This window comes from Pogona vitticeps, chromosome 5 (assembly GCF_051106095.1).
Source record: "Pogona vitticeps strain Pit_001003342236 chromosome 5, PviZW2.1, whole genome shotgun sequence".
Classification (NCBI taxonomy): Eukaryota; Metazoa; Chordata; class Lepidosauria; order Squamata; family Agamidae; genus Pogona; species Pogona vitticeps.
In genome coordinates, this window is record NC_135787.1 from 114,589,074 (window position 1) to 114,606,942 (window position 17,869).

At 40.6% G+C, this 17,869-nt stretch overlaps 1 protein-coding gene across 50 annotated transcripts in view; it reads left to right on the forward strand.

The window, feature by feature from the left end:
- Positions 1 to 17,869, forward strand: part of MAGI2 (membrane associated guanylate kinase, WW and PDZ domain containing 2) — an 889,129-nt gene that overhangs the window by 543,295 nt on the left and 327,965 nt on the right. For 44 of the 50 annotated variants that reach the window (XM_073000722.2, XM_073000721.2, XM_020789967.3 and 41 more), the window contains one exon: positions 13,017 to 13,232. The exons of the other annotated variants lie outside the window; for them this stretch is intronic. In XM_073000722.2, the coding sequence (XP_072856823.2) occupies positions 13,017 to 13,232 (216 nt within the window). The remainder of the gene's footprint in view (positions 1 to 13,016; positions 13,233 to 17,869) is intronic. 50 annotated transcript variants of the gene reach the window in all.

Sequence of the window (17,869 nt, forward strand, 5' to 3'; positions counted from 1 at the left end):
TCTCAAGAGTCTCTTCTAGCACCACAATTCAAAAGCATTAATTCCGTGGCGGTCAGCCTTCTTTATGGTCCAACTCTCACTTCCATACATCACTACTTGAAAAACTATAGCTTTTACTATGCAGACCTTCATCGGCAAGGTGATGTCTCTGCTTTTTAAGATGTTGTTTAGGTTTGTCATCACTTTCCACCCAAGAAGCAGGCGTCTTTAAATTTCGTGGCTGCTGTCACCATCTGCAATGATCATGGAGTCCAGGAAAGTAAAATCTGTCACTATCTCCATATCTTCCTATTCTATTTGCAAGGAGTTGATGGGACCAGTGGCAATGATCTAATTTTTTACTTTACAGCTTCCCTAATCCCTTTCATTTTTACTGCAGTCCTTGCAATTGATGGGGGAGGGGGGGATTGATTTTTCCTGGAATAATATGTCACTCTAGGCTATCTCTTTTGTAATGCAAAGTATTTTAGGACACTTAGGTCTTGAATGGACATTAAATATCCATTAGCTTTGCGAAAGACCTATTCTGCATTTGCTGAGATGGACTGATCAAGTTGCCTGCATTTTGGACTCTTCTTATGGAGCAGTGAGTGGCTATAGGATGATGAGCATCTGCATTTCCAAAACTACCATAAGACCACTGTCCGGTCATCTGATATTCATCTTAATATACCGAGTGTGATAACAGTTTTTGATCTTATCCTATTCAGTACAAGTACACACAGATGGTTAGGTGTCTAGTTACAATTTTTTCTCTATGTGGAAAAGAACACCAAGAATCCCTTATCTACAAACCAAAAGTAATCTCTGAATAGGGCTACCTACTGTAGCATTCAGCCCTGCCCTCACCTGTCCGTCACAACTGGGCAGTGGAACATCAGCCCATGAGGGGACGGAAGGTGGTGCAGAGGGGGGAGGAGCTGGGATATATAAAGGGGTGTATGATGTAAGAGGAGAGGAGAGAGAGATTTTGAGAGAGTGAGTAATGAGTGTGTCTATGGGCCTGTGAGCCAAACAGTCAGTGAGGGAAGAGTCTGTGCGTGTCAGTGAGTGACAGACCTTGATTAACATTTTGTGATTTACTTTATTTTGTTAAACCAATAAACAAGTTTAAGTTTTGAAGAAACACATGATTCAGTGATTTATTGGTATTGAAACAGCAATACCTGGTGGCAGCTACCTGAGAGGAAGAGTGAGCACTCCTGGAGGCCTGAGTTGGTAGAGGCTTCAGCGTGCCCGCAACACCTACATCAATAGCTGATGGAGCTATTCCACCAAAGATCTTCTCTGCCCATGTTTGATGCCACCCCAATGACAACCACTCTCAAACCTCTGCACTAAGTATTGGTTACCGTATGAACCTGTGAATAAAGACACCTCGTCTTATATTATCCCTATCACCTGTTTTGGCAAACAGCCATTTGGGGCAAACATACAATCATATAGCTCAATATTTAGTTTGGTGTTATTTAGTTTGGTCTACTATATTTTTTACCATCCACATTTGTTTTAAGTTACAGTGATCCATCCTGCCCCCTTTTCAAGCTGTTCCTCTCCTTGTAGTTTATTTGGTATGATTGGTAACACTGCCATTCTGCAGTCTGTGTGCTGTCTTTATTCACTTTGAAACGGAGCTGTGGGTGGCATTCTTTTTGATTAAAACCCTGTGACATATGCAGTGGATTGTGACACTAGAACGGATGATGGAGAAACCCTCTTCTCTATTTTTCACTTCTTACAATTTTTAAAAATAGTTTCCTCAGTGACACAGTGCTATTTCAGATATAAGAGAGTACCCATTTCTAGGTTGATGTATTGTTGTAGCACTATGACACGCGCTACATTAAACAAGAAAAGGGAAGTTGCTGCAGCTTATAGAGCTATGACAAAACGTGAAGACAGGGGTGGCAGAGGCAACATCAGTAATCAAAAAGGGGAGAAACAGGTGTGATCTGAAGTGCTGTCTGGATTCTTCTCACAGGAGAAGAAATGTCTCCTGTATAAATGGAAGAATCACTCAAGTGTGAGATAAAATAGATTGTACTGGATAAGAGCCTTTTGAACATGACTCTGAGCACTCCAAATTCTCCCATCTAGTTGCACCCACTGTTTCCTTTTATATTTAAAAAGTGCTAAGGGCTGACTTTACACTACTTTTTAGAAAACAGTAAGAATGCTTCTGCTGAAATATACAGCTTGGATTTTTTGTATGTGCAATTTTAATGGCTTTTGACTGCTATTTCTAAGGTTAATTAGTTAATGGCTGTGACGTTTACCCTTGTGGCCCCTGCCTGTTTCACCCAACACGCCCTTTACCTCGCTGCCATCAGTTTATCTCTTTACCAACTATGTTTCCTATGAAAGCCTGAGGTCCATTCAGTACTTAACTTCGAAATAAAATCAGGTTTATTGATTACAAGTTATTTTAGGAATAGTTCTTAAGCACATTCTTAAAATTACACAAAGCTTCTGTAGTTTCCTTTAACCTTTTCTATCTTAACTAATACAGATAACACTCCTTAAATTCTCTCTCTGCCTCAAACCCAAACTACCTCCCCTCAAAACTCTGTCTCTGACTGAATTCTCTAGACCACTGGTTCTTAACCTTGGGTTACTCAGGAGTTTTGGACTGCAACTCCCAGAAGCCTTCACCACCAGCTGTTCTGACTGGAGTTTCTGGGAGTTGCAGTTCAAAAGCATCCGAGTAACAAAGGTTAAGAACCACTGCTCTAGACCAGGCTTGTCCAACCTGTGGCCCGAGGGCCGCATGCAGCCCAGGTCGGCTCGTAATGCAGCCCAGTGCAATTTTTTATTTTTAAAGAAATTCCAAAGTTTCAAGTTACACTGCCAGCGCTTGCGGCTGGAATGCGGCTGGAGCACGTCACAATGGTAGGGGGGGAGAGAGGGAAGGAAGGAGTGGGAGGGGAGGGGACAGGGGGGCTGCGTGACAGCATTGCGCTGTCCCTGTCAATAGGTGGCCCCCTCCCAGCCCCATAAAGCCACTGGAGTCGAAGCTGGCAGCCTCTGCTGTTTGAGATTGCAGCTGTCTGTAAGTGTGCTTGGAGCGGGGCTGTGGAGGACAGCTAGGGCTGCCCCCCCATGCGGCCCAAACCAAATTTATGTGTGACCCAAACCAGATTTTCATCTTCTAATGTGGCCCATGGAAGGTGAAAGGTTGGACACCCCTGCTCTAGACTCTGACTCACCCCTCCCTTCTAGTTTCTCTGGCTCAGCCTCCCAACAGCTCTCATTGGTACATGCAAATAATCTTTTACCTGAGCCAAAGCAGGGTGATTGCCACAATGGGTAACAATAAACTATTAGAACATTGTTTACATTGTCAGGTTCTTTATAATACTATATAGTGTATACTTTTTTATCATTTAAAAGACTCTAAGTTCTTTGTATATAAAGAGGGATGCTTGCTTTAACACAAGTTTTAACAAGAACATACTGTTATCCACAGCTTAATCACAAAACAGTCCTCACCCAGCTCTAATAGCATTAACCTGATGTAAAACGCAGGTGTTACTGAATCCAGCTAAGCTATAACTGACTCTGTCACACAAATACACCCTCTTATATACAAACAGAATCTCTCAAAGTAATAATCACACCACCAGTAGCTCACAGTTTTATCTCCCAAACCTCCTTCTACACCTTTTAATTGTGTTGCTGTGACACACATCCCACATCCAACTTTGATTGGTAATGTAAAATCACCACAAGTACACACATTCCTGCTATAGTTACAGAAATGGCTATGGAGTACTAAGTACAGTGGTGCCTCGCTTAACGAGTGCACCGTATAGCGATGTTTCCGTATAGCGATCCCTTTTTCGGGATCGCTATACGGAAACATACCCGATCTTCGCAATGGGGAAAACCCGCATTGCGAAGATCGGGTATTGTGGCGGCCATTTTGGAGCTGCCGAACAGCTGATCGGCGGTTCCAAAATGGCCACCGGAAGCCCGGAAATGGCTGCCGGCAGCCGTTTTCGCGCCCTGCCCTCGCTTAGCGAAGGCGCGAAAATGGCTGCCGGCACCTGGAATCCTCGCTGAATGGGTAAGTAACAAAGGTTTCAATATGTTTCCCCTACCCGCTTAGCGATGATTCCGTATAGCGAGGGTTAATCCGGAACGGATTAACCTCGCTAGACGGGGCACCACTGTATCTTTTGGTGGTGTAAGCTGCCTGAGACATGGTTGCGCGGAACATCAAGCCCTTCCTTCACTTTGTAAACCAAGCCTTAGAGGGTAGTGGTTAATGAGGTCTATTATAGGGTATGCAGTTTAATTCTGGGGATTTCTGTTCCAACATTGTAATTTTATCACCAGAAGTGGTAAAAAATGTGTCCAGCATTGGGGTCTGAATCCCAATTTCAGAAGGGCCTGGGGGACACTTACCAAGAGTATGCACAGAGGATACAGGATGAGATCAAAGCAGAGCAAGAAGAAGCAAATGTAATTCATGCATATAAGGCACCGTTTTATTTTATCCATGCCTGTTCAGGAGTACTATCACTAGGACAAAAGCTTTCAGGCATACAGAGCACAGCTCATATCCATGGAATGGCTTTCTGGGCTTTAAATAGCTTCTCATGCTTGATCATGGATGGGAGGTGAAAGCAAAAAATATTTTCAGGTCCTTAGAGTAATCACCCAAAATTGTATCTAGCTTGTGGACCAGAGGTTTTCTTCTTTTATATGTTTACTTGATCTGTTTAGGATCTTGTTTGTTTCTGCATTTCTAGTGGCATCCAGCACATGTGGTTATAGTGAGTAGTTGAACTGCAGTGCAAACATTTGTATGCTTGCTAATGGTTGCATTATATACTGACAAAATGATGTATCATCTTTCATTTGTTTGCAATGGGGAGGGAGCAGAAGTGTTACTGAAAACGTGTCAGAAATTTATGTGTCCAAGAAAGGCAGCACAGGAGATGAAAAATTAGTAAATACAATAAGCCCCAGGCAAATTAGCTTGCCCATGAGAAACCAAAGATAAGAATCCTTAATTTGCCATGGATGTTGATCTTGAGACTGACTCTGACTTCAAAAACATTTGGTTGTCCTTGATGGAAGAGATCATTTTTTGGCCTTTTAGTGAGCAAACTGTTGAATGTCAATTCCATTTGCATTGCCTCTGTTTGGAGATATCGATCTCAGTGCTTATAGTCCATTAGTAGAGGCTAATGGGAAATCACACTGTAATCCCGATTTATTTATTAAACTAATCCTCTTTCTATTACTGATCTCCTTATGTGCACTCTACCTTTTGGAAGCTCTCTATATTTTGTGTTTTATCCTTGCATGTTGTTACAAAACTCAACAGCTTTTGTATTAGTTGTACTGCGGCCAGGTTCCAAATTGCTATTTTAGGTGTGATGGAGGCTTGGGCATGCCCGCACACTCAGTGAGCCAAGTCACACTGTGCTGTCTGGCACAGTCGGCAGCTGTTCAAAAGACAGAAGACCCTCCTGGCATGTGAAACTGGTTATGCAATTATTTGGATTCTGCTCTTGATCAATTATTCAAGCATAGTAAATGTTAACCTCCACTCTAAATAGGAAACACTTCTTAAGCTAGTCCTGTATCTAGATATTTTTCTAGTTCCGTCATATGCTGTGAAAATGTCTTAAGAAACAAGATAGTCTTATCAACACAGTATTTCCTATATTAATCAGAAGTAAATTAATTGGGTCTTAGTCCCCGATAGATGTGTATAGGGTTGTAGACTTTATTTAATTAAGATATTTTTACCTTGCCTTTTTTTCTCCTTGAAAAGGACTCAAGATGTAGGAGCAAAATCTGCAATGCTTTTTTTAATATTCAGCTTCAATAAATTGTTACCTCCCTCTACCTTTTTGAATATCATAATCTTGTTTGTGTCTTAAAATGTTGGGTTTTATATTATTGAAAGACAGTAAGACATATTTTCTCTAAGCAAAGTACTCTACCCCTTCCCCCTTTCCCGTTGCTCTCCTCACATAAACAGCAACACTTAGCCCCATTCAGTTGTTTAGTACTGTATATGGGTGTCCATAAGAGCAATAACCTTGATTTCCCAATGTTCTTGATTGAGTGGAGAGTTCTCACAAATTCCTCATGGAGTCTCCCCTCTTCAGAACTGTCGCTTCATGAGAGCAAAACAACAGTGGAAGGACCATGACAGCATTACCCTCCCTCTTTGCATGTTTGGCCTTCCTGAATACCACTAGATTACTAACCAGGGTCTAGTCTGAAGTAGAGAACACCTTGCATAGATGAAGACTCTCTGTGTTATTCTGAGGATTGATTTTCCAGAGCTCATAATTGGGTGGAAAGTACTCATATATGCTTCCAACAGTTGCTCTCCGTATGTAAAGAATTACAATGGAGGAGGTGGGGATAGAATGGAGATTTATTTGACTTTAGAAGAACATCTTGATAGGAACTCTGAAGGCCAAGCTGTACAGTAATTAGGCATTTCAGCACCCAGGGCAAACAGCAACATCTCCTGCCCTCTCTGCCATGCGGAATGCTTGTGAGGACTTCGTAAAGAAAGAGGAGAATGTAGTCTCCTCTCAAAGAAAGAAAAAGTTTACGCTTTCCACAAAACACACACACACACACACACACACACAACCACAAAGTGATTAAGGTAAGGAGGTGTTGTGGTTTATTTTTCTAACACTCACCAGTAGATTCTCTTCATGATTTTGTTGCACAATAGACAAAGAAAACCAAAAACAGAAATGTTGTGGCATTTTAAAGACTCACTGCTTTAAAAACTACTATGTTTTAATGTGAGCTTTCATAGATCAAGTCCAGTTCCTCAGACATAAGAATGAGACATGATTTTGGTGCCTTCTGAAATATTTTGGTGTCTGGGCAAAGCTCCAGTTGTTCTATCCTACTTACATCCTTGACTGAAGGGAGGAAGCAACTACTGTACAAAATACAGAATTTCTTTAGGCCAAAATGTTGGGCACTATTTGATTAAATGGACAGAGGAAAAGTGCTTGCAGGTCTCTCCTAATATTATTAAGTAGTTTGTTACAGGAATAGTTCAGATCAATTAATAGACCTGATAAATGATCAGCTATGACAGCTCAGTTAGAATATTTGAAGAAAGTGTCAGCCACAATAAGTATTTTGGAAGACTGCCTTTTCAATCAGCATCTGTAGACAGCATAACTGAAACTACAACCCGACTTAACAAAACATAGAAAAATCATCTGTAATTATTCAGGTTCTGGAAACAAATCTGAGACTATGAAAAGTTGGACAGATGACTTTCTGCAATAATGTACGTATATCTTGCAACTTTAGAGAAGAGGGAGAGAGAGAGGAGGAGAAACCTTTACCCTTTGTTCGGATGTAGGTAAATGCATAAAATAGTCTCAAATTTGGAGATATGATGGTATAAAAAAATCTTAAAAGTTTAAACTACACAGAATGTCATTGTTGAATGCTTGGGGAAAAATGCTGACATAGTCTCAATGTGGCACCTTTCTGTCGCAGTAAACGAAGACTGGAGCATGTTGATAAAGAAGTAAAGGGCATTCACTTTGAAGAGTAATATGTCTCAGAGCAGTCTCTGCTAATTCATAAGTGCCATGTTTGGGGAACAGAACAGAGCCCTGTTTTGATTTTATTTAGAGAAGGCCTCAGAAGTATGGTGTGTTTTCAGATCTCCTGAACAATACACCAAACTGGGCTTTGATAATTTAACAGCTTGGCAGTCTCTAACTTATGAAAGTATTTATTTAAGGCACAAATCACTGTATACTGTATATTGCACTGAGGAAATGAAGGGCTGTTATGCAAAAACACAATTGCACAGAAAGATCTTCAGGAATGATGCCAAGAAGCTGCAGCCATGGACACAATCAATATAAATGTGCAAGTCCAAGTGACTGCTATTTAATAAAAAATAATCAAAATTGAATAATTTAAATAGAATCTGCTGGTAACACAGATGGGAGGATGGCAGACAATTTATTGTAATCGTTACACTGGCTCCCCTGCCTTCCAAATCCAGTTTTTTAGAACAGCTCAGAAATATTTTTTTAAGTTGCTAGGGGAATAAACCTTAAGGGGATGAGGATGTTAATTTTAGGTTAGCTTTATGTCTGGGTAATGCAATTTCAACCAGACACAGCATTAGCCGCAAGGAATTCTTCCAGCAGATGGGTGATTCAGAAACAGCTTACACATAACTTCTCTTCCATATCTCTGAGAATTCATTATGCAGTAGCAATAACAGTGAAGAATCTTGTGGCACAGACTTCATTTAGCCTAAGCTTCCATGGGCCTTACCCTATTCCTTCAGGTGCATTGAGTGGGTTAGCCTTCCAGGTGCCTCTCCCCCTTGTGTTCGATCTAATTGTTGAATGTGTTTTTATATAAGTTGCCTTAGTTATTGTTTTATCCCTGTTGTAAGCCGCCTAGAGTGGTCTACTGATCAGACAGGCGGGATATTAATAATAATAATAATAATAATAATAATAATAATAATAATAATAATAATAATAATAATAATAATAATAATAATAATAATAATAATAATAATAATAATAATAATAATAATAATAATAATAATAATAATAATAATAATAATAGACTAGAGATGGCGAAACTTTGGCATGTGTGCTAAAGCTGGCATGCAGAGCCCTCTCAGTGGGCACGCGAGCCATAAGTTGCTGGATTGCAACTTGTGAAGGCGGCTGCAGTGGCAGTGCTAGCACCCCAACAGGTAGCAGATACTGGTGGCGGCGGGCTGGCCAAGCTATAGGAAGTGTGGGGTTGGGCACAACTGGAGGTGAATCTGGAGTGGGGTCTGGAGGCTCCTCTGTGCCTGGGATTCCCCCTTCTGTCACCACTTCCATCATCACCACTTCTGCTGCCACCGCCCCCGGCCATCTGCTGGGTTGGTCTCCTCCCCCCCCCCAGTTTGGGCACTCTGACTCAGAAAGGTTCACCATCACTGCTCTAGACTATTAGCTGTTTTTGCTACAAACCAACATAGCTGTTCCTGCAGTAAGAGAACAGAGTAGCTACTTTTACATCTTACTAAGATTTTACACGGCAAGAAGTATAAAAAAGTGCTGCTTCAAATTGTCACAAAGATTAACATTTTGGCAGTGTTGCGCATTAAATGTAAAGGGCCAGAGCTTCTCTAATCTGACTTCAAGTGCTGTTGGCACGTCAAAATGCTGAGGTGATCAAAAAGTACATCCCTTGGTTCCTCTTTGTCTGCCTTAGCCTCCTTGCCTGTTGTGGGTCAGAATACAGGCTCTCTCTGTTTGCTAGAGTAGTTGAGGAGGAAGGTGGGTGAAACAATGTGGAAAGATGCTGCTCCATGGTCATTCTTTGCCTTAACATCTCTGTTACAACTTGGCAGCCCTACCTAAATGAAGAGCTCAAGAAACACCTTGTGTTACTAGTTGCTTCCTGGCAGACATTTTGTATGGATTAGGATGCATCTTGCTGTTGTTGTCTGTGGGATGTATTTAAAAACAGAAGCAAAAATCATATAGTTGTAACCATTTCACCTTTTGAGGCAGTAGGCTGAATCAGAAGTACTCACATGTCAGACCATGTGGATTGGCAGTGCTATCTGACTCTCCACAACAGCAATGTAACTTGTTGAAAGAGGAAGCTACTGGCATGCTTTCTGTTGCTCTGCAGCACCATTACTGTGGATGGGCAGAGGATGCTATTAAACTCAGGAAGAGCCAGTGCATCTTTTGCCTGCTATTATGCAGTTTGTTGCTGGCCTGAATGTTTATTTGACTAGTCCATTGCTCAGATATGAGTCTCTACCAGCAGTCAAACTGCCCACCCATGCCTGCCAGTGTGATAGCTCACTTAGCTGATGGCTCCTGTGTAACTACCTACTCTGTCAGTGCTCACTTTCTTCCTGCCTGCCAGCCTCAACATCTTGCATAATTTTCTCCGTGGTGGCATAGTCTCCCACAAAGAGTCTTACGTTTAGTGCCCATGAAAGAGGCAGCATGTGGTTCGTCATTTTAAATTTTGTCTTTTGTGTCATACTCTATTGTTTGCATAAAGACTTTCTCTAGAGATGAGGTAACCCTATCGCATGAACCATTTTACAATTATTATTATTTACTTTTAAGTTGGATCAGATGAAATGATTTCACCATTTTTGCCATTGTCACCATTACAGGGGAGCACCTCACTTTGCCTGTCCCAGTTCTGTTCTTTGTTTATCTGTTGTAAACCACCCAGAGTGGTCCTGGCTACCAGATGGGCGGCATCCATCCATCCATCCGTCCGTCCGTCCGTCCGTCCGTCCGTCCATCCATCCCATTCAATTGATCAGGCCAATTCATCACCCCACTGGCCATGATTCATGCCAGAAGATTTCTACAAAAAATTCTAGAAGCAAATGATAGGTTACTTCTGTATGCTGTCAGGTATCTCACTAACAAGTCTCCAGATCCATCTGTAGCTCCTCCTGTCCCTGGGGAAAGGAGGCTTGAAATCTGGATACAATCATAAATTGCCTGGAGAAGAAATGTCTCTCCACCCCCCATAATTCCCTAGTTATGCTAATAATTTATATGGATTTCAATTGTTTCACACCTAGAAGCCAATCTTGGTGGGAAAGACATGCACAATACAGCTTTCTTCTTTTGTTTTAATGAAGTTCATTTATTCTTCTAGTTGGTATTCCATCTATTATTATTCCGTCATATTTCCTTTACCCTGAAAAAGGCTCTGTGCCACTTCTTGCAGGGGTGAGGAGACAGAGAAAGATGAATGGAGGTAAATCTCATCCTTTGAAGTGTTTCAGTATGTATGTCTCCTGTCAAAACTGTTATAAACAAAAGAACAGCCCAGTGTATTGTTGGTGGTTTACTGCATCAGATGCAGGAGAAGTTATCATTTGGACAATGAGAGCAATAGCTATATTAAGCATGGGAATAGCCTTTCCTATAGGAAGCATCGGACCCAGTCTCATTGACAGACATTGCCCTTGCTTTTCTTTTCCTCAGTGCATAGCACTTCCCACCTGATCTTTATATTCATCTTGTAATTTCTTTCTATATCTTTTCCAACCACTCTTTTTATGAACCACCTGTGTAAATAAAGGCAATCTGAATCCTTAATTCCAGAGAGCTTGCCATGATGATTCGCCACCATAAACAATACACTTAAAAAAATAGCAGGTATTGACTGTTACACTTTTGAACCATTTTTTGCTTGGAATATGTCTCCTCTCAACTATGTTTTTGTCGGGTAAAAAAATTATGTGGTCAGTTGTTTGCTACAAAGCTATAGAATGTATTTGTGAGTGAAGTTCAGCTGAAGATTCCAAGCCATCCCCAACGGTAACTCAATGTGGACCACATTACACAAGTCAACATATAGTTAAGCATTTTGGTGAGGAAAAAATACTAGGTGCATCAGACAACACTTTTGCTCAGAAACATGAAGAAAGGAGCCAGGAAATTATAAAGGGCAAATGTATTCGCAAAGGCTTTCACGGCCGGGATCTAATGGTTGTTGTGGGTTTTTCGGGCTCTTTGGCCGTGTTCTGAAGGTTGTTCTTCCTAACGTTCCGCCAGTCTCTGTGGCCGGCATCTTCAGAGGACAGCACTCTGTGCTCTGGTGTAGTTGGCTTGGGAGTGTAGTATTTATGGCTGTGAGATAGGCTTTTGCACTCCCAAGCCAACTACACCAGAGCACAGAGTGCTGTCCTCTGAAGATGCCGGCCACAGAGACTGGTGAAACGTTAGGAAGAACAACCTTCAGAACACGGCCAAAGAGCCCGAAAAACCCACAACAACCATAAAGGGCAAACTTTAAAAATCTCTTAGAAATTACTTTGAGTTAATTGTGAACTAACAGGAAGGCTACAAAATTGTGATAATGTTTATGAAAGCAATGTTATGGCTACAGGAGATCTTGAATTATGAATATAATTCAGTGAGTATCTTTTTCTTCTTTAGAAAAAAGAAAAAACCATAGAAAATATGGCTTTGGTCTCCCTAAAAATATGCATGTTTCCTTCAAACTCACTAATTTTAGTGGATGTTTAGGTCATTCAATACAACTTAGCGACTACCCTTTTAATGGAACTGAGAGCACTTCCATGTCTGACGTTAACATTTTTCCTCAAATAGATCCAAAATTGTAAGAAAAGAGATTTACAGTGTCAATTTAAGAGAATAATATTCCAACATAATGCATACTAAAAGCATGGTGCGAGTTTTAGAGCCATTAGGCATGATGCTTTTTTTAGTGCATCACTATTACAGAAACATCTGTTCCATATAATTTCATTGCAGCATGAAGAACTCTGTGTTGTTAAATTTGTTAATTACCTCTCTGTAGTAATGGCAGGTAAGCTCAGTGAATATTCCATGTACTCGCCAGTACTTTTTCTTTTACCCAAGTACAGTATTTACAAATATGCCATAGACATGATTCTACATCATGCCACCATAGAGGAGACATCACTTAGAAAACCTTGTCGCATATCCACAGTCATTTGTTGATTTACATAAAGCTTGCTTGCTTATTTGTTTGTTTGTTTGTTTGTTTAAGATTAAATGTTTTATTACAGTCATTGACCAGCAAAAGTAAGGTACTGTTTTTTAAAACCCGATGCTAGCCACATCAAGCAGAAAGTCTGAATATAAATTTCCTTGTAAATTAATTTCTTTGCACTTGTAAAAGCATGGACAGAGAAGAAGCAGCAACTGAAAGTAGTCAAATATCCACAGTATTGTTACAGGCTGCTCTCAATGGAATGCACTTTCCAATGTACATCTAAGTGCATATATTCATCTTCACTTAAGAGCACTATTTGATGTTCATTTATCAAGCCACTGCTATAATTTAGCTCTTTCCCCAGCATTATATATCTTAGCCATTCTAGAGAGTATTCATCAATATCTAAGACCTTGGGGACACAAAAGTGAAGAAGATACGGAAATAAATATGTAGGATTCACACATCCCTATTTCTTCTCTTTTTTCTTTTGTTTGGTTTCCTAGACAACTACTACGGTACTCCAAAGCCTCCAGCAGAGCCAGCCCCATTACTGTTAAATGTAACAGACCAGATACTCCCAGGTGCAACCCCCAGTGCTGAAGGCAAGCGCAAAAGAAATAAGTCAGTGAGTAATATGGAAAAGACGGGAATAGAGCCTCCAGAGGAAGAGGAGGAAGAAAGAGCGATCGTCAATGGGAATGGTATAGCGATAACACCAGGTCAGTGCTTTTTGCATGAATCTCCTTCCTGCCTGCCAGCCTGTGTCCCACTTTTGGTATCTAGCACTGTGTACATTTCTTGAAAAAAAAAAGATGAGAGAGAGAGCCCTATTCAGATTTTACAGCCTAAAACTGGATGGAGCTGGAAGCATGGTGGGGACATGATGTGACGGGGATGCTAGTCTGGATGCCCTTGGCGGGATGTCTGGCCCCATTTCAGTCTCTGGGGAGAGTAGTAGTACAAACACCCCAGTGGGGATGGAGGTTGTAACAGGATGGTGCAGTGATAGATACCATTCATGGAGATACTCTCTGCCTGCCCTGTGTGAAGTCATTGTACCTTTAAAAAAGAATATTTTTCTTTTTTTTCCCCCTTTTCTGATAGCTGCTCATTTTCACAGCTTAAAAGTGGTGTCATTTTTTTTACAGTTTTTAAAGAATACTGCACTATTTTCCTTAGTTATTTGACCTGCCTGTTTCTTAAGTAACATCTTGACTCAATGCCATGTGAGGTAACTCCATACTGTGTGCTTTGCTGTCACTTATACCTGTGACATACCAGTACTTAGGAGTTTTTCTCTGAAGTGCTCACATCATTTCAGTACCTCATGCTCCTTTCACACATTCTCTGCAAAGTGTGAAGGAAATGCCCATATTGCCGTCTTGTCTGTAATTCTAATGGGGAAACTTCACATTCAGTGGCATTCTGAACAGTCTGATGGGTAAGGCAAATTTCAGAGTGCGATACCTGGGAGGCCTCTGTAACATTTAGAAGCACGAACCTGGGGAAGCTTGGCCAAAATGTTATGAAGCTTCACTTTGCTTCCTGCAACTGTCAGAAATATAGATCAGAGATAGAGACTCATCAGATAACATGCTTCTAAATATTATAAAGCTAGGTCAGGTCAGGATCATCTGCTAAAGATGCATACTCAGTAGCTGTAGTATTTAACAGTGGCTTGATATTTAGAGACTAATGAAGCTTATCTCAGAAAATTACTTTTGATTTCTGCACAAAACCTACACACAACATGTTATACCTGTGACTCTTTCAAGCCATGTCCTGGGAGGTATATATGTCTTTTCTATATATTCTTAGAAAACAAGTGAGAAGGGAGAGCTGAAGCTAGTTGCCTAAGAGAGAGAGCTGAGTTTGACCTTCAGTCCCATTTAGTCAGTATTCTTTCCTAGTCCTAACTGGACACCCTTGTTATTTTTTGGTGGACATTGCTCAATTTCTTTTGCCAAATGAGGTCTGCTGTGGCATGCTTTTTTTTCAGAATAGTACAGTAGCAGATAGTCTCTATCTGCCCTATGTAATTGTGCCTAAAACTTGGAATGGGATGAGGCAAGACAAGGCTATTATTTCTCTTAAGAGAATGTTTAAAATACAAAGGTATTTCAAACTTAAGAAATGGAACTCAACAGCTCAAAAGCATGAAAACAGATGAGTTTTCAGGTTTAGGATTAAGAGATACCAATATATGTGTTCTATTTTTCTTTCGTGGAAATAGAAAATGTGTGAAAAGCTGGATTTGGAACCTAATTATTATAAATTGCAATAAAAAGAGTCACACCTAAACACTCAAAATTCAAAGTGGCGATAGAAAGACTTTGCATTAAAATTTTTCTCAGTATACTGTACAAGCTGAATGTAACAGCAAACATCAAACAAGGTAATTTGCCATGGAAAAAGCTACCTTCAGTGGAACAAGGAGACGGTATGATTTCTGCAACCCCTTTTATAGAAATCGTAGAAAAGTGAAGTTGGAAGGGACCTACAAGGCCATCAAGTCCAACTCCCTGTTCAGTGCAGGAATACAATCAAAGCATTTACTTCCTCAACACCTGCTTCTGAGATCCAAGAAGCCATCTGGAGCAGGTTATCAGGAGGCATAGAATGCTGTACTGCTCTGCAGGAAGAAAGGCCCATTGTACTAGTAGATGCCTGCAAAGCATATTGTTAGGTTTAAGCCAATACGTTCATCATCTAACACCTTTCAGTCTGAGGGAAGGCGTGAGGAAGCTCCTTCAGAAAGGGAAGAGAATCTGGCCCAGGAAGAGTTAGGTGAAGCCTACAACACGGAGGAGGAGGAAGACCCAGGGTGAATGGGACCAGGTTACAAAGGAAAACCCTGCCTCTCTACCTCCTCTAGTGCACTTTTTATATTGCCCAGTTCCAGACTGGAGCCCTTCTCCTCCTTCTCCTCCAGGGATGTCTCATCATCTCCCCTCCTGCATACATTAGCCCCTCCTGCATATATTAGTTGGCATTTCCTCCCTAGTTTCACCTAGCAGCACTGTGTTCTGGGTTTGACTTTCCCTGGCCTTTTTATTCCCAGCCTCCATCTGTACTGGGATCTCTGTACTAATACTATTTCACTGGGCACTAGGGCTGTGGCTAGATGGCCCACCAAGGGTGCCTACCATGCTTTGAGCTCTACCCAGATTTAGGCATCTCAAGCACCATGTCTCCCTTTATGAGCCTAATCAGATGTTAAGATTATCAGGAGAGACCTTTCTCTGAGTCCCGACACTTTTACAGGTGCATTTGGTGAGGATGTGGGAGAAGGTTTCTCTGTCACTGCTACCAGACTCTGGAACTCCTTCCCACAGGAGACCAGGCTGGCCCCATGTTTGTTGTCCTTCTGAAACCTGACAAAGAACTGCTAGATAGCTCAGTGGTTTAGGTATCTGGCTGGGGAGCCAAAGGTTAGAAGTTTGATCCCCTACTGTGCCTTGTTGACAGGGACTGGACACAGTGTTCCATTGGGTCCCTTCCAGTTCTGCAGTTGTAAGATTATTATTATCACCTTTCTCTTCAAACAGACTTTACGTTAGTATCCAACTATTTGAGATGGGTTTTTAAATTATTGTTGTGCCTTGTTGCTTTTAAATGTGTTTCGCATTTGATTTTATTTATTGTTTTTAAAATAATATTTGTTTAATTCTTTTAAAATATTTTTATACTTATTGTTTTTAGCTTTAAAATATTGTAAGGTAAAAAGTAGTAAATAGGGGCGTGTTAAGTGCTAAATTCTAAGCAGGAAATTATATTTTTCAGTTGAGCAGAAAAGAGAAGGTTTAGAACTGGAGCTTCTCTTATAATACTTTAGAGAAAGGAGAAAACCCTTCTTTGTACACAACCATTACAATTTTACTGAGGAACACAAGACATCTCCTGTATTTCTATAGCTTCACCCGCCCTGGAAGAGGAGAGCAAACTAAACTTGAAATTGCAGCTTTCAATAGCAACCCTATGTGCCTTTTCCCACAGCTGCTTGATCAGCCTGATCCTGTATTGACACAATAAATCCATCCTACCTCGTTTCATGTTCGCATGAAGCTAAGAGAGGAGATGCGAATTAAAACTGCATCAAAAGGCCTTTTGTCTTTCCTAGCTGTAAAATTCTTTTCACCAGCTAATAAATATTTCCTTTTGTCGGTTTTCTACAAGTCTCACTTTGGGCATTTAGTTTGCCTCAATCTTTAACACTTTAAAACATACAAAAGTTGTATTCCTTACGATGTGAACAACAGCCTGTGTAAAGACAAGCTGCTAAGAATCACGTTTCTTTCTTTAGCTGAAGAAATACAAGTTTTTAAACAACTGGTCCAAACTAAATTTGTTTTGTTTTGTTTTTCTACAAATATATATATAGCAAAACAGTTGTAAGCATTTTGGAGCCCATTGGAAGACTTTACAGTGATGGTCTCTACAGAGGGAATGTTGCAGCATACACTTGTGATTTCAAGACATAGCTTTTTCATTCTCCTTAGCTGAGCAGCTGACTTTTCCTTCCTATACATCCACAGTTGTATTTATCCACTGACTGTTCTCATGCCAGCTTGCATCTTCCTCTTTGAGCATTTTCATGAGCTGCCTCCTGAGAAGTTGCAAACGTGAATCTATACTGAATCTCTACTACACGTGTATACTAAATGAAGCTGCACTGGAACTATTTAAGATCAGAATATCACTATTTTGCAGGCTATTGAGAGTATTATTGTACCCTGCAATGCATAGACAACTAATTGCTGTATGAGAAGGACGAATGCATAGGCATAAATCCAGTTGGTACTCCCAGCTACCACAGACCTTATGAATCAGTGGGGTTTACATTAGCATTGACTTTTCAAGCATCAATTGATTCAGTGAGTATACTCCAACTAACAGTTAACTTAAGGCCATCATTCTTCTCTTGGTCATCCTATTTTATTAAAGCAAATATTTAGGACAGATTTTCAGGTTTCTGTTCCAGATTTTCCAGGAAGCAAAAAGAATTTAGATAATACTACTGAATTTTGGTCTCTCTACTAGTCTCCTAGGGCTGTCAAGGTACAGTAAGAGAGATGTTTAAGGAGTGGTTTTACCAGTTCTACTCCCCCAGTGAGTTTCCATGGCTGAGTGGGGATTCAAACCCTGGTCAGAGATCCTAATTTGTCCCGCTATGTACTACATCAGACTGGGAATCCATATGCAACTACCAGGGTGTAAATTCTAATGAACACTGGGATTACTTCATTCTAAACCTCTAAGATCTTTAATCTTATTTATTGGCTGGGGTAGCCTTCACTTTTTGTGAGTGGTTTGCTTGGGTTTTTTTTTAATTAAAGAAAAAAGTTAAAAACCATTA